The 21,529-nt window shown below is 46.5% G+C and overlaps 1 protein-coding gene across 1 annotated transcript in view; it reads left to right on the forward strand.

Moving 5' to 3' along the window:
• Positions 1–21,529, forward strand: part of SEPTIN7 (septin 7) — a 40,221-nt gene that overhangs the window by 17,493 nt on the left and 1,199 nt on the right. The window contains exons 3-11 of the mRNA XM_051978063.1: positions 91–191; positions 2,900–3,034; positions 4,602–4,719; positions 5,729–5,821; positions 6,572–6,668; positions 11,039–11,090; positions 15,176–15,301; positions 19,967–20,102; positions 20,876–21,015. Coding sequence (XP_051834023.1) covers positions 91–191; positions 2,900–3,034; positions 4,602–4,719; positions 5,729–5,821; positions 6,572–6,668; positions 11,039–11,090; positions 15,176–15,301; positions 19,967–20,102; positions 20,876–21,015 — 998 coding nt within the window. The remainder of the gene's footprint in view (positions 1–90; positions 192–2,899; positions 3,035–4,601; positions 4,720–5,728; positions 5,822–6,571; positions 6,669–11,038; positions 11,091–15,175; positions 15,302–19,966; positions 20,103–20,875; positions 21,016–21,529) is intronic.

The following is a 21,529-nucleotide window of genomic DNA, read 5'->3' on the forward strand; positions in this document are numbered from 1 at the left end:
CTGATGCCTGTAGAGCCCGGAGGACTGAGTTAGAGTTTGGTTTAACTGTTACTGATTCAGTATTAACCTTTGAACCGTTGGATCTTTCAGGTGGAACAAGCCAAAGTTTTAATCAAAGAAGGTGGTGTTCAGTTATTGCTCACAATAGTGGATACTCCTGGATTTGGTGATGCAGTGGACAATAGTAATTGGTAAGAAAACTCTTTGTCTCCATTAGTTCATGCTTTTTTTAGGTATCACAGAAACTTATTTTCAATCCTTTTAAAAATTCTGTATTGCTTTTTCTCCTTTTACATTATGAACTCTGGTGTTTTATCTTTTTTTTTTTTCATTTAGCTCTACCATCCCCTTAAAGCTATCATCATCATTTTTCTCCTTCCTCAGCCAGACTTCTGGGGGGGGAAATTGCCTTTACTTCTTGCTTCTGTTTCTTGTCATTCATTTTTTAACCCTCTCATTCTATTTTCTGATTCGTTGCCCAGCTGAAATTACTGTTTTCAAAGTTACCAATTGATCCGTTATTTGTTATGTTTTAATAGCTTCTCACTCTCTTTACTCTTATACTCACTTCTTGATCTCTTTGCACCAGTTGATGGTGTGTTTGTCGGTGCTCTCCTGCATAAGCTTGAACTGCCTTGCAGGATCATTCCTCCCTGGACTGTTCTCTCCTTCCCAGAGATTTTTGAGCTAACTATTCAGATCCCATTCCCTGGTCCTTTGGCCCAATCCCCCAACATTCTCCTCTGAAGCCACTCAGTGGTTGCACAGATTCTCAGCGGGGCCGGCCCCTTCACCCTTTTTCTTTGTCCCTCTGTCCGTTTTCCGGTTCTCACGGACTTCTGGCCTCCTTTTCCAGCCCTGGCTGTACCTTCACTCATTGATCTCACTAAGGGAGCCGGACTACTTCTTGCCTCCTTTTTGCCACTTCCAAGTTTTCTCTCATTACTACTTGTGTTCCACAACTGTTGAGATTTAACAATTCTTATTTACTGCCCGATTGGCCTCCAGAATACTCTTTTCTTTACGGCTCATAGTCTTTCTTTCCTGCCTACATTACTACTCCCTCCAACTCTTACCTGCTAGTTGCTTGACTTTTCACATGACCTCAGTTATACTTAGAAGTGGTCCTAACCTTGACCTTGCCATTGTTCACATGTTCTCCCTTGCTCTTAATCTCTCAAATTCACTTTTCCTAGTACAGGCTGTCATTATTCTCCCTCTCCCCCTGCCTTGCAGCCCCAAAACCTGTCCTTTGCCATACTGTGTTCACCTTCTTCAGTCCTTTGGCTTACTCTCCCTTGCCTCTCCTATTCTCCATGTTCTGCTGATTGAAACTGGATCAGATCAGGAAGCTGGGCCAATTGGGGCACCACAACTCCGCTTTCCCTATTGGAAGGCCTAGCTTTCTCTCCAAGACCCCTCAGATCTCTGAAGGCTCCCGTCCCCCTTGAACAAATCCCCATCACCCAGATGTCTCTTACTAAGGCATATGTACCCCCATTCTTTTTGCTTTTCCTCTTGCTCACAAATCACCCCCTCTCCCCCCCAAATTGTGCAAACTTTGGTGGTCCATCCATCTCTGTTGGAACATGTCTCCTCTTCTTTGTGGCTGGACTCATTGAGCCTCAGTCTGCCCCTCCTTGCTTTTCTCTCCCCGATGATTCTGTCCCCACATCATTCAACCAGAACTTCTCTTGCCAAAAGGACCACATTTCTTCATTGCCTTTCTCATTCCTCATCCTTTCAATGACCCTGGTTCTCATCTCTCAGTCTCCTTTACAGGATCTTCATCTGGGTGCCCCAGGGAGGGCTCTGCCCTGGAGCCTCCCTCCTCTCTGCTTTCCAGTTGGTAATTTCATCAGCTCTCCTGCATTCAGTGATCTTTTTTTTTCTGATGATTTAAATCTTCATCTCAGCCCTAACCTCTCTGTTCAGCTTCAGTCCTACATCTTTAACTCCCTATTGGGCTCCTCAGACTCTGTCTTATCCCCATGTTAAACTAGTTTCCTGTTTTCCTTCCCCACGCTCTGTGTCTTGTCTTCCTCACTGCTCATATACACCCTAATTGTCCCTTCCTCACATCATCTCCTGGGGCCGGCCCTCATCAGTTTTTCCCCACTTCGCTGTATCTTCCACCAGCTTATCAGTGATGCTCCTAAAATTTCCTCCCCTTCTTCTTTTCCTCTAGTTCTTCCCCTCTGTCTCCTTCTTTCCCTCTCCTTTCCATTTTAGGATTAAATAGAAAATCCTGTTTTTTCCCTCCTACCTTTTCAGGCTTCTCACACATTATTCTTTAATCCTGAGCAGTGGCCTCCTGATTGTTCCATGAACAAGACCCTCCATTTTTGGACCGGGGCATTCTCTCTGGCTTATCCTCCAGGTCCCCCTTCCTTTGCTCTGATGACTGACCTCTTCAGCTCCCTTTTGAGTATCAACTAAAAATCTCACCTTCTACAGAAAGCCTTTCCTAATTCCAGAGCTTTCCCTCTGGTCATTAATCCCTATTTATCCTGCACATATGGAACCTGTTTGTATGTATTTGTTTGCGTGCTCTCTCCTTACTAGATTACAAGCTTCTTAAGGGCAGGGATCATATTTTTTTGGCCAGTTTTTAATCCTGAGAACTTGACACAGTGCCCGATGTTATTTTACTCTTATTAAATTAGGATTTGTTTTTATGCCTTTATGTAGAAGAATTTCAACTTATCTGATCTTAAAGAGTAATTTTATGGCATACTTTGTCTATTCCTCTGCTTAAGGAAGAATTGGCCATTGTTAAAATAATCTGCATACTTGACCTGGGCAGAACATCAGCTATATATGCACTTGCACGGGTACTAAGAAGTGCACTGCAGATAGAGCTCTTTCTCATCATTTTCTTTCTTTTTGTGTTCTTTAGTTGGCAGCCTGTTATCGACTACATTGACAGTAAATTTGAGGATTATCTGAACGCAGAATCTCGGGTGAACAGAAGGCAGATGCCAGACAACAGGGTGCAGTGTTGTTTATACTTCATTGCCCCTTCAGGACATGGGTTAGTACCTTAATCTTTCTGTTTGGTGTTTTTAATTTGTCTTTGTGGGTTTCTGGGTGTTTTAGCTGGCCCCAAAGTCTTCTTGGGTAATACCTCTTTCAATCACAATTTCTGATAAGACATAAGCCAGACACCCTCAGTACCCGATGTGGCTGTGTTCTCAGGGTAATTGGCTTTTGATGCTGAGGGAAGGAATGTTTTATTTTGCTTCCTTAAATATTGGTCGTGTGACACCAATTTCTTTGTGCCTTAGATTATGCAGTGGAATTTTTTTACAATTCTCAAATCAAAATGGTGCTAAATTGAACCAAATGGGAACACTGAGGAGGAAGAGAAAGGCACAGAGGAACTATTTAAGCTCTCTGATGCTGAGTTTGAAGCCAGGTTCCGCTGCTCTGTGGGACACTCCAGATTTGATTGTTTAAGTTGGAAATGACTTCCTGTACCCAGAGAGTGGCAGAGAGAGCGCTCTATTCTATTTCATATTTATTGAGATTAATCTGCATTTAACAACAAAGCAGATGGAGTTGCCTTGCGTGCCATTTTCCAAACCACTCTCCAGGAGGTGAAATCTCTATAGTTAGTACTGTGCCATATTATCTCATTTTCTGAAAATATCATGAAAAACACCAAATTAGAATTTCCAGAAGGCCCAAGTATGTCAGATTTTCCTAAAATGCCTCAGTGGTTCCAGAGCAGTTGATTCAATGATAATTCAAGAAATTAATTCTAAAACTCTGAATATCTTGAATATTATTTGGATCAGACTAAGAATTACTGATAAGCATTCTACAATTTTGGATTCAGTGAAAGGAAGTGATAACCATCCAATTTTTATGCATTATGGCAAGTTTTATCTAGAAATTTCTATCAATAAATGGGAAAGAATCAGGGCCTGGAGTTGTCACGTCCCTCACGGTATGCTGGGCTCTTCCTATCACCTCCTTAGCCGCTGTGTTAGCAGAAATACACGGTCTGGTTCTAAGTAGGTGGGTCTTCCTGCGTTTCTGTGAAGCTTGACCACAAATGCTCTTTTCCTGCTCCCCAGAACTACCTTAGCCTAACAACAATAATAGCAATGATAATAATAATAAGGGGGGGCAGGGGTTATAGAGCGCCTACTAGAGGCCAGACACTGTAAGTGCTTTACAAACACTATCTCATTAAGTCTTTGGAAGGACCCTGCGGGAGAGGGGCTATGGAGACAATGGAGGAAGACCTGACCTTGGGTCCTTCTGACCCCAAACCCTGAGCCCTGTGTTCTGGGGCGTCTCTACATGATGAAACCTGGAGGTTTGCCCAGAATGGGGCTGCATTCTGGTGTGAACCCTCACTTGTTGCTGGCCTGTGCCCCTGCCTCCTGGAAGCCCCACTGAGCATCTGGCCAATGTCTGTCCTCCCAGTCTAGGGCCCCAAGGCTGCTCTGGCCCTTCTGACAGCACAGGGCAGCAGAGGCTCCAGGGGGATGGCTGGTGCGTGAGGGGTTCCGCCTGTGTCCCTGGGATGTCTGGGCGTAAGGAGCCTGAGAAATGACCCACACTGTCACCCTGACGGTCATGTCTTGCAGCCTCAAGCCCCTGGACATCGAGTTTATGAAGCGCCTGCATGACAAGGTGAACGTTATTCCCCTCATTGCCAAAGCGGACACGCTGACCCCTGAAGAGTGCCAGCAGTTTAAGAAGCAGGTATGTGGTGGGGAGGGGGGTGTGTGTTGTACCCCATTGGGCCTGTAATATCAACTGCTGCTCCTGCTTCTCAGTGCCAGAAGCCGCTCTCCTTGTTTGCCTTTTTTATTAGAAGGTGTCCCTGCCTTAGTCCCTTAGATGCACGGCTGTGGCTGCTTCCTTGAGAAGTAATTGCATCTTTTCTTATTATTTTCTTCTCCAGTTTTCTTTCCGACGTCCTTCCCTGCTCCCACCCCTCACCCCCAGTCCCCAGGAGGACACGCCAAGGCTCCTGCTGTTGGTACAGAGGCGAGCTGGCAGCTCCCTTTGAGGTGCCCGGTGCCCTGTGAGCTCTCCCCAGGGCGCTGTCATTCTTCAGGTTGTGTGACAGATGTCTCGATGGTGACCCGCCCTTGACTAGTCCTTTGAAAGTAGAATTTCCTCTCAAAAAGCTGTGCCTGGAGACCCTTTAGATAACCTCGGTCTGCCGCTCCATTTTACTGGGGGAGAAGCGAGGTCCAGGCAGGTCTTTCCGCTTCTTATCCCTTTAAATATTTGTTCCACCTCATAGCTCACTGTAGAGGAACTGCCTCGTCATGCAGTGCAGTGCGTTTGATGCTGGCATTTAGCGAAGGTCTCTGGCTCTAGACCTTGCTCAGGGTGCCTCTGTGTCCTTTGTCCAATGGGGGCCTGTTGGTCAACCCTTGCAGGCTTCTCTGACTTTTTGTGACCCCGGAAACTGTCCTGCCCAGCAGCTTTTCTTGTCAGAGATGCTGGGGGACTTGCCATGTCCTTCTCTGGCTCATTTTACAGGGAAGAAACTGAGGCAAAGAGGGTGAAGTGCATTGCCAGGGGAACCTGGCTAGTAAGTTTCTGAGGCTGGATTTGAACTCGGATCCTCCTGACTCCTGGCTCCGTGCTCTATCCACAGTGTCACCCAAGTGAACAGTTTTCACCTAGTATTCACTTAGAAATATATTGTTGGTTTCATGTTGTTTCATTCTGTTCTTTTCATTTCAATTTGTTTTAGATAATGAAAGAAATTCAGGAGCATAAAATTAAAATATATGAATTTCCAGAAACAGATGATGAAGAAGAAAATAAGCTTGTTAAAAAGATAAAGGTAAGCCATTCTTAGCCCATGTGTTGGAATATTAAGACCTTAGGAAAGAATCCACCTCAGTGGTTTTTTGTCAGCAGATCAGGAGGTCCCTCTTTAACCCAGCTGCTGGGCAGATTTCAGTTGTGGGCGCTCAGGTCCCTCTGCTAAGTCTTTGATTAAGGACAGGTCAAAGAGCAACCATCACTATGGGCTTAAAAATGTGGTTCTTCACTTCTGCAGTTGAGTTTACAGCAGATGGTTGGTTGTTCTTCAAGCCCAGGAGGGATGGTCACGTGGCTGGCGTTTCTGGAGCTTCTTCGCCAACACCTGACAGGCAGAACAGGCTCCTTATTTCTGACCCTCTTGGGGGCTTCTGATCCCACGAGCTTTGTTTCTTGCCATTCCTGTTTGTCCTGGGTGTGTCTGAGAACATGGGTCGGGGTTACTGGTGCTTTGCTGTGGCTGCTGGTGGGCAGCAGCAAGCAGACGAGGAAGATCTGGTGGGTGGTGTGGGGGGGACTTCCACTGTCACTTCTCTGTTGGCTCATGGCTGCGTGTCTTTAGAGCAGGCTGGTTCTCAGTGATGGAAGCCAGGATGTAATGAGGCCTTGAGGAGTGTCCCGCTCATGAGAATGAGGCTGTGCTTACTCACATGGTATTCTGGGAAGCCATCAAGGCTATTGCAAAGGCAGTGCCTTCCCATTGAAGAAGCCATTCTGTCTTTCTGCAAGCAAAAGGAACGTATTTTAATCATCTTCTTTTGTCTTCTAGGACCGTTTACCTCTTGCTGTGGTCGGTAGCAATACTATCATTGAAGTTAATGGCAAAAGGGTCCGAGGAAGACAGTATCCTTGGGGTGTTGCTGAAGGTAAGGCTTTCGTCAGGCCCCGTTCCTTATTTATATTCGTCCAGGTTTCTCCTTTGTAGGAGCCGGAAGCTTACTGCTCAGCTGTGAATCTCAGGGAGTTTGCTCGCTTGATTCAGGGTTTTAGACGTGCTCCTCACTTTGGGTCACGTGTGGCCTGGACTTTCCTGGCTGTCAGAAAGCCATGCACCTGTTTTCTGTGTGTTCCTCCTGCCCCAACCTGGGCTGTTTCTAAGTCACTGAAGGGCGAGGGGAAGTGCCTTCTCTTCCTGCTAAACCTCATTTGGCAGGAACGTAAGCGGCCCTGGCCTTTACCTGCAGCCTGGACATCCAGCAGGCCCCATTTCCCCTGCTCTAGCTGTCTGGTAGAACCTGATGTCCCTTTCTACTCTTAGGCTTTGTGTTTGGTTCGTCCCTATGCCGTAGCAACATTTCCAAGTGAATGATGACCCCATATTTCTTGGCAAGAACTATTGTTTTATCTGTATGGGTAAAATTCTCATATCTCATCTTTCTCCTTCATATCTTTCATTAAGTCCCCCAAGGACTGTTTATCATTTTGAGGCCTTTCAGCATTGCTAATGTTCGGGGGCCTGTGTGTCATGGTTCCATTAATATAAAATATCTTTTTATTTTTCCAAGTACATGCAAAGATAGTTTTCAACATTAACCTTTGCAAAACCTCGTGTTCCAAATTTTTCTCCTTCCCTCCCTCCGTCCTTTTCATTCTTAATTCAGAAGCCATCCACCTTCTTTTAAGGTGTCCTGGATAAAAGAAAAAAACCACAACACAATTTTCTGTGCAAGTACCTTTTTTTAAGTGGGGGAGGTATAATTTCCTGACACTTCTCATTAGCTTTTGGGTTACTTGATGTTCAGAAATTTGTATCAAGATTCACTGGGAGCCAGGAAGGTCTGGCCTCACATCCCGTTTTGGCTGTTGGCGATGCCCTTGGGATCATACCTGTTGGGATCACGCCTCCAGGATTGTGGAGGGAGTAGGCCACAGAGGCCTAATTGTTGTTCACTCATCTTTCACTCGCATCTGCCTCTGTGACTTCATTTGGGGATTTTTTTTGTTAACTTCTTGGAGAGTGGTTTGCCATTTGCTTCTCTAGCTCATTTTACAGGGGAGGAAACTGATACAAACAGGGTGAAGTGACTTGTCCAGGGTCACCAATTAATAAGTGTCCGAAGCTGGATTTTGAACTCAGCTTCCTGACTCCTGGCCCCCTGCCCTGTGCAATATGGTGCCACCTAGCCGCCTTGACGTAGCTGGGAGATCATGGTCCCAGTGATGGGGACTTCTGCAGTTTCTCAGAGCACTACCTCCCATGAACAAGGCTGATCCTTTTTTCCTCATTCTACTCCCCTCCAGCCGTGATGGCTCACCACCTTCTTGCCTCTCCAAAAGCTCTTGTCAACTGTGTGAAGGGCCAGGCCCCGGGGGCACGCAAGCCTGAGAGCATCTTAGTGAGTACGGATTGTCTGCCCTACCTCCGGCTCTCCTCTGGTCCCTGCAGACCACGCAGCCCCTGCTGCCCCCCAGTTTGCTGCTGCTCACTGCCAGAACCCCTTTTCTCTTCCTCTCTCACCCTGTCCTTCACGGTGCTATTCAGAGTCTAGCACCTTGTGAATTCTTCCTTGCCCTCCTTTCCCCTTTCTGAGCTCAGCCTGACCTTTACTATTGACTGGCCTTAAACAACATGGACTTTTTTAGGGAACACGGAGTTTGACTGTCTTTGCCCTTGTCTCCCGAGGAGGGTGGAAAGCGCCTCGGTTTGAAAGGCTGTTTATTTTCCTGCCCCGTCAGGTGCCAGGAAGGCCCACTAAGGTCGTGCCACTTTCAGAGAGAATGTTCAGCTACTCTCCATCCCTTTCTAGCTTTTCTCTTTAAAAAAGAGTTTTATGATGTGCCAGGTGAGCTTCTGGTAAGTATTTTGATCCCTAGTGTATAAACATCAGCACGGCCTCCCATCACTTCATCATCTTCCTCTTTGTCCTCTGGCCTGGAGAAGCCACTGAGTCACAAAGTGCATGTCCTTTGGGAAGATCTCCCCCTGTTCTTTCCGCCAGATTCCCTTCCTGGTGAATGGTCTCCCTACCAATGGTGGGAAGTGAGACGGCCTCTGCCCTCTCCTCCCTTGGCATCTTCATGGAGCGCTTGCAAGCCGGTGCCCTTCTGTGACTCACCCAGGGTGGGCCTGGCTTCTCTTGCCATCCTATTGGACATGGAATTATGCTCTTCATCTGTGCAGAAAGTACAGTTACATTTGTTTTTGTAAATGGTCTTAAGATGCGATGATTTTTTGTCTCTGCAGAGGTAGGATGATAACAGGGGTGCCCAGAGCTCAAACATGGGGGTAGAAGGGGAGGGAAGGTCCTACTTCTCAGGAGCCCACAGGATCCAGAGTTTGGTGCCCAGCCTCTCTGCCATGGTGGAGTCTTTTCACCTTGGTCTTGTGGGGGGTGCAAAAAGAACAGGCTGTAGCCATTACTGCCATGCTTTCCAGAAAGATGGTCACAAATGCTCCCCCACGCTCAGTTCTGGTGACTCTGGCGTCCTCCTCTGTGCAGTGAACATCAGATGAGGTAACAAAGTACAACAGAAAATGTATTGTCCGAAGACTCCTGGATTTCTGCTTTTTATTGGGAATTCATGAGGGAGAAGAGGAAATTCGGGCTGGGGTTGTCTCTGTTCTAAAAAAGGCATTAAAACATTTATTTAAAAGGACAAGCAAATGGAAGGTGGGAAGTAAATTCCGATATATATCTTTGAAAGTTATGTATTTAATAAGAGAAGCAGATTATACGTACTGGAAGATACATAACGCTGTCTTGTGCTGATCTCCTTTTCTGTACTATACATATGGAAAGGCTTGGTTTATTTGGTGTCACATTTAGAAAAACAGTAGAATGTGAGAAAATAGACTGGGCTGCTTATCTAGCAAAGGATGATGGTCTTTAATAGCCTATGGGCTCCTTGAGATGTGGAGGGAACTAGCGGAAAGCCCTGCACACTTGTGGGCAGGCTTGGAGAGGGCCTGGGTTCAAATCCCAGCTGAGTACCCATTCTGGTACTGGAACCAGTCGTTTCTCTGTGGGCCTTAGTAAAATAAAAGGGGCTGGACCAGATGACCTCTGACATTGCCTCTGTTGGATGGCTTTATGGCTGTAAACTGCATCAGTGGATGAGTGGGGAGCACTGACCAATTACATGTCACTTCTATCCTTTGCTGAAAGGCGTCACTGGCATTTCCCATCCCCAATAGCTGCCCGGTCCTTGCCAGTTCCTGTAGAGCCATGGCCCAACCCCATCTTTAACCATTTGGAGCCTTAGTTGGGTTATCTATCTCCGGCCATCTATAATTCTGTTATCTTGTCATTCTGGGCCCTCGGCACTACTCACCTTAAACCTCATCCCGTAGGAAACTTCAGGCTTGTTTAAATTGTTTAAACAAGCATCGAATCCATCTCTAAACTTAGACTGAAAAGAAGCAACCCTAAAGTCAGCGTACCGGCCTTCTTTTCTCTCTGAGACTGACGTGTATTTAATGACAAAACAGCCCCTTTCATTGAAGTTTATGCCCAGCAGGAAATGAGGGAAGCTGAGCAGGCCTAAAAGTGGGTGTTGCTTTGTAGGAAGCGGGGTCTACATGAGGAACTTGGGGGCGGGCTTAGTGATTTCAGGCATCTCCAAAAGGAACAAAGCTGCATCTTAAGTGCCATCAGGAGAATGCGTCCTTCTTGGACACAGCCTAACTGACGTCATTTCTGTTCAAATGTGTCTTGGCGTGGTACCAGAAAAAAGCACAGAGACATAAGAACAATGTTACAAGTGGGCATTTGGTCACGTGAGGTTTCATCACTGATGCTGATTCATTTTCATGCATTTGCCCATCATGACGCAGGAGCCATGACTAGGGCCGCCACTTGGGTAGCCTTGGCTCTGATTGAATCAAAACACCGGATGTGTGCATTTCCAAAACCTGTGTCCTTTTGGGTGCTGGAGTCTTGTGTAACTTTAAACCATAACATTTGAATTTAGTTAAGTTCCCAAGGTGAAAAACATTCAGAGTAATGATATTCTCTGCCAGAAACTGTGTAGAGTATCAGGTTTAACTTGCCTCTTGACATTTCCTGGATTTAAGGTGTGAGCAAAGAAAGCCAGAAAACATTGACCTCATAATTTGTCTGTTCTAGAAGAGCAGACAAACAAGGATATTTCCTTGCACTTGACCCGTGGGAGGTGCTTGGTAAAGAATAAATTAATATTAATCATCATGTTTTTAAAGGTATATTGATAGTTATTGTTGGGAAAGCTTAGTATTCCTAAGTGAATTGACTTGGCATATTCTTTGTTTTTCCTGCAGTTGAAAATGGGGATCATTGTGATTTCACAATTCTCAGAAACATGTTGATAAGGTAAGTGTGAACAATAACATGGGGTTTAAAATAGATTTATTTAAAAGCTGGAGGGGCCTAAAATGCTGACCTCTCCAAGTATCAGTTATTTTTAAAATGGGGATAGTATTCATGGTGTTGTGCTTTTAATTAGCATATATTGTCATTTCTGCCACAGTCATGACAAGAAAAGTAGCCAAAGAGTAAATGGGTGATCTGATGGTTGGATGACAGCCACTCTTGTTGGTGGTTATACCTTGGCAGTGCTGACTTTCCTCCATGAGCACAGCGTAGCCCTTTAAGTTATTGGTTTAAATCAGGTAGATTAATCCCAGAAAAAGAGCCAAAGAAAATGGTGGAAAGCTCTAGTAGATTGATTTGAAGACAGAAAACTTGGAGTCAGCCTTCATACCTGTGTGTCTTCCATGGGACTCTTGGCCCCTCCATAAAATGAGAGGGCTGGATGTACCCTCTGTTCTATCAGTTTTAAACTGATAACTCAATGACCTGCCAGAGATAGGGCTTCATTCTTTGTTCCATGGGTTCCCTTCTCTTGGAGACTCTCTTCTACAAGGTGTGTAGCCAAAGTAATTCCCTCCTTCATGGAGAAAGTTCAAAGGCAAGAGATGCTCCCTCTTGTGGCCTAGTACTGTGCGCATTTCATCCAGGCCCAGAATACTGCAGGGCCTGGGCAATTGCAGTAAATGGAGAATGCTCATTGTTTGGATGGACCACTCAGTCAAAAGATAGCCCGTTGGGTTGGGCCATCGATGCATCTCTTGGATGTGCCTTGTGAGGGACAGCAAACTCAGAATTAAATGACAGGAAGAGCATGGATTGGGTTCGAGAAACTCCTCAAGACCTCCTCAATATTCCCCAGGCTGAGAATCTGGACAGGGATACAACATGGCGGGGAAACGGAAGTGGGTTGTCTAGACTGGAGCCAAGTGTCTGGTGGCTTGTTCTTGTGTGCCTCAGTAAACTTAGACTGACTCAGACTTCGGGGAGGGGCTGAACTTCCAAGAGTGATTGTGTCATTCAGAGCTCAGTGTTCGCTTGGTAGGGAGTCCTCTCCTGGGGAGCCCCAAGAATCTGACTGCTATGAATAAAGCTTAGATGACCACTTTCAGCCCCCCCAAAAAGAAGGTACTGGGGTGAATAGCTACAAGTTCAGTGACGTGATCCATAAAGATTTTATCAGGGTGAGATGGCAGCGTGGATCGGAGAAAGTGAAACTGAGTAGAAATCTGTGGAAGCCTTGGCCTGCTGACCACGAGCATTTTAAAGCCCAAACTGGAGGAAGCTTGACCGGAGAGAGTGGGAATCCCCTTAGGAGAGCTCTGGGGAAAGGCTCTGATGGCTAGGCGGATTAGAGAGTGCATCGAGGTGCCTTTTGTACATACTTAGTGGAGTCTGAGGCCTATTCCACAGAAACCACAGGAGGGCAGCCTGGTCACAACTTTATGTCTGGTATTGAGAGAAGGACTCAGCTGTCAAGTTTTGGAACTGGAGATTTCTGAGCTCATTACAGTGCGTAATGGGCACAAATTCCGGTTCACAGACTCTGCCTTGGATGGGACCCTCTCACATCGGTGCATTCTAGGAACTGCCCAAAAAATCTTTTCCTCCAAAACAGTGAAATATCCTTGAAGCTATTTTTCTTACATAATTCTTGGTCACATTTGACTGCTCACATCCACTGGATTTCTCTACCTTGTCCACTGAGTGATTTTCATTGTCTTGATTCTGGCTCCACCGGAAAAATTGTTAGAAAGATGGGCCTTTGTTTCCAGGAAAAGCTTGGGGGCAATAAAAGCATCTCCCTCCCTTCTCCCCCCCAGCAAGTATATTTCAGTTGGTTCTCTTCCATTTGAGACAGTTCCATCTAGAATCTTTGTCCTGCTTGTAGACCCATGGATCCCTTTCTTGTCTTCTTCCCTTTGCTTCCCCATTCAATAATCCTTTCCCCCTTATTTTTTTGTAAATTTCAGAGGATGTTGCCTATTTAACCCTTTCCCAATGTGGACGGATTTTTAGAACTACAAGCCCCCCTCCCTCTAATGACTGTATCTATTCTTCTTCTTTACCTTATTTGTAAAACATAATTAGTACTTTTATCTTTTTCTAGGTGGTTTTGCTTTTAAGAGTCAGATGATAGCCCCAGTCTTCCTTTTGAGCTACCCAGTTGCTGATGTCGGTCTTGAACATATGGTGTACGTTTCCATGCAAGATTTGTCCATGTTAAGTTCCCTGAAATTGAGCTTCGATATTGGCTCTTATATGTTAAATTTTCTGTTGAGTTCAGGTTTGGTTGAAAGAAAGTCCTGAAAATCTTCAAATTTGTTGACTATCCCCCTTTTTTTTTCATTCCGTATTATGGATAATTTTGTTGAACATGATATTCTTGGCCACAAGCCTAGTTCTTTTGATTGCTGGTATATGTGATTCCAGAACTTGTGGTTTTTATTGTGGCTGCAAATAAATCTTGTACAATTCTAAATTTAGGTGCAGCATATTTGAATTGTTTTTTCCTTGTTTCTTGCAGAATTTCCTCTTTCTTCTGGGGGTTCTGAAATTGGGCAATAATATTTTTATGTGTTTTCCACAGAGGATCTGTTTGAGGTGGTGATCGGTGGCTTTTTTCTATTTCGACTGTTCCCACAGGGCAATTTTCTTGGATTATTTATTGCATTATTGTGTCTAGGTCCTTTTTTTGCTCACAGCATTCAGTGGAAGGTAGAGTTTGTCAGAGGGTAGAGCTTATACTAATAGTTCTCATTAAGGAAAAATGAACAAGCAAAAAAAAAAAAAAAAGATTCCAAGCACAGAAACTTACTACAGGAACAGAGAAGCCCAGGATTCAGCTTCAGAGTGTTTATGAAGCATCTGCTTTTGTGGGAGGGCTTCATAGAGAGGTCAAGGCAGTCCCTGCCCTTAGGGATCCCTCCCACTCTGGTGGGGGCAGGCAGGGAGCACACAGTTCTGTAGGAACAAATCCAGACGGGCTGAATTAACAGGCTCAGATGGAGGAGGACTGGGCTTCCAGCTAGGATGGGACACAAGCTTAGAGAAGTGCAGCTGAGGAGGGTGAGTGATCCAGGATGCTTGCAGGGTGAGTGTGGGGGCAGGGAGAGGAAGGGTCAAGGGGGCAGAGACATGTTTCAGGCTCATGAGACCCATGTAGAAGCCTGTGTGTGCTTTCTGAGCGCAGCCCCTTCCAGCTCAGCTAGGCCAGGCTCCAGCTTGGACAGGACTCTATGGGCCAAGGTATCATCATTGCGAGCGCTGGGAAGGTTTACAAACTCAAAAACGGGCTTTACAAATATCTCATTTTGTCCTCAGAGTAACCCAGAGAAGTGGTTGAGAGGCTGTTATCCCCATTTTACAGATGAGGAAACTGAGGCCCCAGAAGATGGGTGGGAATGAGTATGTTTAGTGACTTTGGGTCCAGTGCTCCCATGTTGCCTGAGAAGCCCAAAAGGAAGTGACTTCACATCACTTCTAGAACTTTTTGTTGTTCTTAAAGTGAGATTGAAAATGACCGTTGTTTTCTTCTTTAGAAAAGCATTTTAAAGGAAGATGTGCAAAGTGCTTTGCACGTGCTAGCTATGCTTAAGGTTGTCTTAACCATGGGCACGGTCTTTACTCAGAGGACAGTCGAGGACAGTCGGTTCTTGGTAATCATGCTAATAAGGCCATGTGACCATCTGTTGGGCCCTCCTCCTTTTCTCTTGTGGCTTGATGAGCTATGAGGTCATTTCCAGTCTTGACCCTAATTCCATAATTCTAGTTCTTTGGCAATTGGTAATAACCGTACGATGATCTGCAGAAAAGGAGTTGATGAAAAGCTTCTCATAGAACATCTCATCTTGAAGCCACCTGTGATCCTGATGTGCCTTAGTTGGCATTTCACTGAATTATTATTGAAACAACTTAATTTCAGAAAAATGAGTTTTCTGTTGCCTTATACAGTTGTCATCTGGTAGGAAAGCCCCCCCAGAGCCCACCCTCAGACCCAGAGAGCCCACCCTCAGACCCAGGGGGCCTCCCCTCGCAACTGTGTGTAAAGCAGGAGCAAACGCTTGCTATCATCTCTTTCGTGACAGAACTCACATGCAGGACCTGAAGGACGTGACTAACAACGTGCACTATGAGAACTACAGGAGCCGGAAGCTGGCGGCCGTGACGTACAACGGGGTGGACAATAACAAGAACAAGGGACAGCTGACCAAGTGAGTGGGGCTGGTGGGAGGGCCGATGGGAGGGCCAGTAGGGAATGGGGGTGTGCGTGCTTGGGCCTGGGTCTCCCTTCAGGGGAGCCTAGGTCAGGCCGGGAGCAGCTCCTCCCCGTGTCCTTGTGGGAGAGGGTGAAGTTGTTTCTCCTGAGATGGTGAAGGCTTCCCCTGCCTCACCTGGCAAAGCCCTGGGACATCCCAGGGCGTTTCCGAAAGCCCCCACCCCAGCGGGGTGGTGATACAATGGACATCGTCCTGGGAAGGAAAGGCCTTGGCCTAGGAGCTGGGCTTGGCCCTGGGGGTTTTCTGGCTCCTGCCCACTGGTTCTCCTCCTGGTGGGGAGACTGACATTCTCCATTGTATCTATCTTCTTCTGCGGGGCCATATTTAATTTTAAATTGTCTTTTTCCTCTTCCCTAGCATTTTGCTTTACGTACAATAGGTATTTAGTCATTCCTCTTCCTACTGCAATCCCAGAACCCTTTTAGCCTGAACCTCAGAGTTCCCTCTTTGAGCTGCCGTTTTGTGATGGCTGCTTTAGGGGGCTCGCCAAGGCTGATCTGTTTTATATTTTTTATCACTGAGACTCTGCAAAGGTGACGTGCACATGCAAAAGAGGCTGCTTATGTATGCAGGGCTCTGGTGTGCACCAGACTGGCAGGCGTGAAGATCCTTCCTCATTTTAAAGTGTCAGAACATCGTGCAAAATTAAAACGCCTGCTACTGTTTTCTGTTTAGATTAAATGAAGCTGTGCATTTGGTATGAGTTTATTCAGCAAGTACTTAAACTCATTTTTCCTGGTCCCTCTGGAGTCAGAGGCCCAGTCTCATGTGTGACCCCAAGAAAGTCCTTTCCAGGCAGGTCTTCACTCAGCTGTTAAATGAGGAAAGGCCACGGTCCTCCCGTCTTCAGCATCCTGATTTTTGTGGCTTGATCACAAACATGGTCGTCCTCAGTTTCCAATAGAGCTGATGATGGAGTTCCAATAGAGTTCTCTGGTGGAGAACTAAAATGTCGCCGGGGGCTTGCAATAACTCTTGGTGGCACATAAAATCCCATTAGAATTGTCTCTGAATTCTCAGGATTGGTTTTTCTTTTAGGGCTGTTATGTTTGCTGCTTAAGCCTTTAAAATCTGATGTGCAAATTGTTCATTAAACTTCTCTGTTAATCAGTTTCTCCCTTGGCTCTCTGTGGCACTGGGGGGCCTGACAGTGGCCATTTTTTCTTTGTTCCGTGGGTCATCCCCGACCCCTTTCCCTTTGTTTCTCTTTCATGGGTCTCCTTGGTTTCTAGCTTGAAGTAGGACCTCCCTACAGCTGCCTCCCTCCTCCACCTGGACATTCTGCAGGTGCCCCAAACTTGCCATGACCTTTTCCCCTAAGCACTTTCCTTTGCCTTACACCCCCGTTTCTTTCCAGGCTTCCGGCACCTTCCAGTCACCTCCAGCTCTTCCCTTGCCTTCCCCCAGCCCAAATGAAGAGTCACTGGAGCTTAGCTTTAGAGGTAGATGGGATGGAGGTGCTTTGGGGGTCATCTAGCCCAACTCCCTGTTGTTTTACAGATGGGAAAACTGAGGCTTAGCTAATAACAAAGGCCCTCAGACTCCAAGAGCCATTATGTGCCTATATGTCTACCCAGGGATGCACCATAGAAACAGATACACAGAGTAGTAATGGAAGGCCGGAGCAGCAGGCTTAGTTGTGGGCATCAGGAATGGCCTAGCCAGGTGGGAGTCCTAGGCTAAGCCTTGAGGCAGGGAGGGCAGGCACAGCTGGCAGCAGCTCTCAGACTTGGAGGAACAGCATCTTGTGAGAGCCCCAACAGCTGGTCTTGCTGGATTGGGAAAGGGGGACCAGGTTAGGGAGGACTCTTGAGTGGGGGGGAGAGTCATGTGTAGTTAGCCCTGGGCTTTAGGATATCGGGCTAGCTGAGGGGAGGATTTACAGCCTGGCCTCCCTTAGCCCAAGTGCCTTCTATTCCAGGGTAAGGCACCTCTTGGGGAAAAAGTGCTCATATCCCCATTTTAAGTTAAGGACCTGGAGGCAGACTGAATCACAGCTTTGAAAGGTCTGAGGAGGAACTTGAATTCAGGTCTTCCTGATTCCAGGCCTAGCACTCTGTCCACTGTGTCACCAGCTGGTTTGGTATCTCCCGGGCCCACCCCCTCTTAGATGGAGCTTTTTATCACCTGGTTAGTTTGTGTCCCCAAAGCAGAGGTAAGGTCCTGAGCGTGGCAGCTCGCTCACCATGGAGTGCTGCGTTTGATTAAATGGGCCTCGATGCAGCCGAAGAACGAACTCCAAAGGGATTCTAAAAGATGTGTGTGGTACCTGCAAGTGGGAGACCTAGTGATTGGGTGAGCCCAGGGTAGCACCAGGGACAGGGCCCTACGAATGCTGCAGTTGCTCTCCTGCTGTGCTGAGACAGTGTTCTTCTCCAATGTCTGTGTTAGATCAGGAGCTAAGGCTTTTTACAAGGCAAATAAACTTTAAAAGGGCTCTCTATTGCCTTGGTTTACATGTGTAATAGCCATAAAACTTGGGGCATATTTTCTTAGAACCTCTTCATAGTTAAGCCATTCAACAGTGTCATGTTACAGTAAAATTACTGTAATGAAATCGAGAATTCACCTAATGGCTAGAGTTTGGGTTTTGATTATTTACCTTAATCTTGGCGTCTGAGAGCTCCCGAGTTTGCTTTCAGGATCCGCACTTTGAGCATGTTAAGTCTATTTTTTTCTATTTGACACAGTTGAAGGCATGTTAAATGGTCATTTAAATTATTCCAGAGTTAAGCATTCTTTTAATCCCTAAGAATTTTGAATGCTTAGGTCTAGAATGATAGAAGTGGGGAGAATTGACAGCTTTTGTAAAGCAGCCCAAAAGTCTCCATCCCTTCTCACTATTTCTAGCAACCATGAATTTTCAACTTAAGGACCTCCTGAAGCATGGGCCGATGTTCCGTAGCTGGAGTGTCTTTCCTAGATGGTGGCCCTGTTCTTGGGCTGGTCACTGTCACTGTTCAGTGGGGAAAGACTCTGTGATTTGAGTTTGACAGCAGAGCTTATCCCCCATCCCCCAAGTCCCCATTCTCTTCTACTGTGGCAGAGCGTCTTCGAGAAGGGCTTGTCTCTGTCTCCCCTTATGATCAATAACAACCGGGTGCAAGCAACACAATGCAATTCTCAAAGCCAGGTAACACTTTCTGTAGAGTGGACACCTGCTATTGACATAAGATGCAAACCCTAGAAAACAGTTATCCTGGTTTTGTAAATTGGCTCCCTTTCTTTGGAAAAAAAAAAAAAAAGGTAGGGGGGTTTGTAAACACATTGGTACAGGTAGGGAAGTCTCCTTTTCAATCTGAATTCTGGTTTCTTGAGCTTGTCCACCCAATTCAGGTGAACATCAGTTTTGCCAGCCCCGTGTATGTGTATCTTCCAACACGAAGCTGGCCAAGTTCAGACCACCCATGAATTTTAGGAGTCCAAGGCAGGTCAGACTGGCATTTACCTGATTAAGTTTTGTTATTGGAGCTGGGACAGCCTTGATTGTTAAGTGATCGCTTTTGTGCCCTCTTTGCCTCCTCCTGGGACTTTGCTGGGCGGCCAGGAGGCAGAACTGCCCCTTTTATGCCAGGGGCTATGCTCCCCACCTTTGCAGCGCGATAGCAGCAGCCCAGAGCACTGAACTTCCATTGTGAAGCCTAAGGGAAAGGCAGCCACGTCTACTCCTTGGCTTTCTGGCCATGTTTCTTCCATGTTGAAAATGAAGTTGGACGGATGCATTCATGTTCTTCTAAACCATTCCGTGTTGGGGTCACCCAGGAGCCTTTGTTAGGAAATCCTTCCCCAAGGATATTGCTTGTCAATATTTGTGAGATAGAAGGGAATGGGGAGAGGGAGAAACCCCACAATCTGCAGAAGGTCCTTAGGAGGGGGCTGATGCAGGTCTGGGCGTGGGTTTGCAGTGTTATCAGTTCCTCTGATTTAGCCAAAAGGTCTAAGCCCTGGGTAGTATCACTATCTTAGAATAAGTGATCGGTATCACTTACAGTTTTAATATTTAAATAAGTACAAGTTTGTCTCATTAATTCATGTACTCTGCTTTTCCCCCAAAGAAAAGAAAACAAAACATTTTAAATCACTTCAGCCTTTTTCTCATGGCTTGTTTCTAAATGACCTTGAAAACATCCCCATCTCTTCTCATTTGCTCTGCTTGTCCTACCTGTTATGAAACGCCATCTCTGTGACCACAAACCGGCGATTGCCGTCTCTTGGGTCTCGCCACTGTTTTTAGTACCTAAGACACAGGTCATGTTTTTGAAGGTTCTAGGCAGCCCAAACTACGTTACAGATTTTTGACCACAGCTAAGCCAAGGCCTAGTGACTGGTGGGAGTCTGGTGGGGAGGCTGAAATGATTCCTGGTACCCCTAGAACAGTGTGGCACAATATTGTCTGTCTGGAGGCCAGGTGTCCTGAATAACATTAGGGCAATTTCAAGGAGAGGAACATTCACAGACTTGTTTTCAAAAACCGAGGAGACTGAGCCCCGCCACCTTGGTTTGGGCCACCTCAGTTTTAGTCTTGGTTGTGCATTGAATGCTAGAGATTGGGTCTTCCCGTAGTTAACGAGCCAAACTCTGCTTTTATCGTGCCGGCAGGAGTCCCCTGGCCCAGATGGAGGAAGAAAGAAGGGAGCATGTGGCCAAGATGAAGAAGATGGAGATGGAGATGGAGCAGGTGTTTGAGATGAAGGTCAAAGAAAAAGTGCAGAAGCTGAAAGACTCCGAAGCCGAGGTATTCTCCCTAAAGTACCATCATCTCATTTTGGGCAATGAGGAACATTTCAGTGACCAACAGCAAAGATTTTATAATCATTTTAATTACTAGTTTTAACCTCTTCCAATAAACCTTTTTCCAAAGCCAACAGTTTTGAGTTTCTTTCTACTTCTGCCCTATCTTTTGACAAAGGCCTAAGGTTCTTAAGGAGGATGGACCCAGAGGCCGTCCCCTACTTGGCAGAAGTTGCCATCAAGACCTAACTAAGATATAGGTGTAGCTCTCCATCTATGACCTTTCCCAAAGGGCAAAGGTCATTAATGACCAGATTTGCCACAGCTCGGGCACCTGCTGCTCTTTCAGGGAGGGCCCTGAGGGAGTTTGCCCTGGTTACTCCAGCCAGACCCCTTCAGGGTACATGTTTTGTGGGATGTTAACCCGGAGCCTCTCAGGCAGTGGGTGCTGAAGCCCCTAAGGGATGATTGAGCAGCTTGGCCTTAGTGGGTCTCTGGGATCCTAGGGTGGCCCTCAAAAGCTGACCTAAGATCTCACCTCAAGTCCAGCTTTAGCCTGGCTGCTGGGAGCTCAGCCTGCAGACTGGACTATGGCCCCCAGTGGTAGGGAGGTACCTTGGGCTTGCCACCTCTCCCTCTTTCTGAAGTGTTTCCTAGACAAGAGAGTCCCACTTGTGAATGGGGGGAGGGGCTTCCCAGCAGTCACAGGCCCTGCTGTTTTTTTCACCTGTTGCATCCTGATTTTCTCCATTTGGATATGTTTCTTTTATGCTTTAGCTCCAGCGGCGTCATGAGCAAATGAAGAAGAACCTAGAGGCACAGCACAAGGAATTGGAGGAGAAACGGCGTCAGTTTGAGGATGACAAAGCCAACTGGGAAACGCAGCAGCGTATTTTGGAACAACAGAATTCTTCCAGGTAACTTGTGGGATTCCTGTGGGATTCCCTTTTTTGAGGCGTTTTGAAAACAGCGAGTGACGTCTGTAGCTCCTTTGAGATTGGAGCCGGGCTATATGTTTCCGTGGGATTGATAGTGAGTCACCAGCTCACCCTTGGGAGACTTCTGGGTCCATATTGGGAAATGGAACAGAGGCGGCAGTGTCTGCTCGAGCAGCTCCAGGTGACCCTTCTTTTAGGGCCTCATTTTCTCCTTGATGAAATGAGGGCCTTAGGCTTAAGGAGCTCTCGTGGCTCCTCGATGCCTGTGATCCTGTGGGTGCAATTCTGCAAAATAAAGTATTTTTGGGAGTGTGATGAGAAAAGGTCATTTCTGAACTCTTAAATACTGGGGGGGAGCAGCCCATCTCCCAGGCTCTCGTGCCCAAAGGCATCAAGTCCTGAGGCCTTGGGGGGCTGATCTTTGTGCTGCTTGGAAACCTTGGCAGCTCCAAGAGTGGGGGGAGGAGATGGCAGACTCCAGGTGCCACAGTGC

This window comes from Antechinus flavipes, chromosome 1 (assembly GCF_016432865.1).
Source record: "Antechinus flavipes isolate AdamAnt ecotype Samford, QLD, Australia chromosome 1, AdamAnt_v2, whole genome shotgun sequence".
Lineage (NCBI taxonomy): Eukaryota > Metazoa > Chordata > Mammalia > Dasyuromorphia > Dasyuridae > Antechinus > Antechinus flavipes.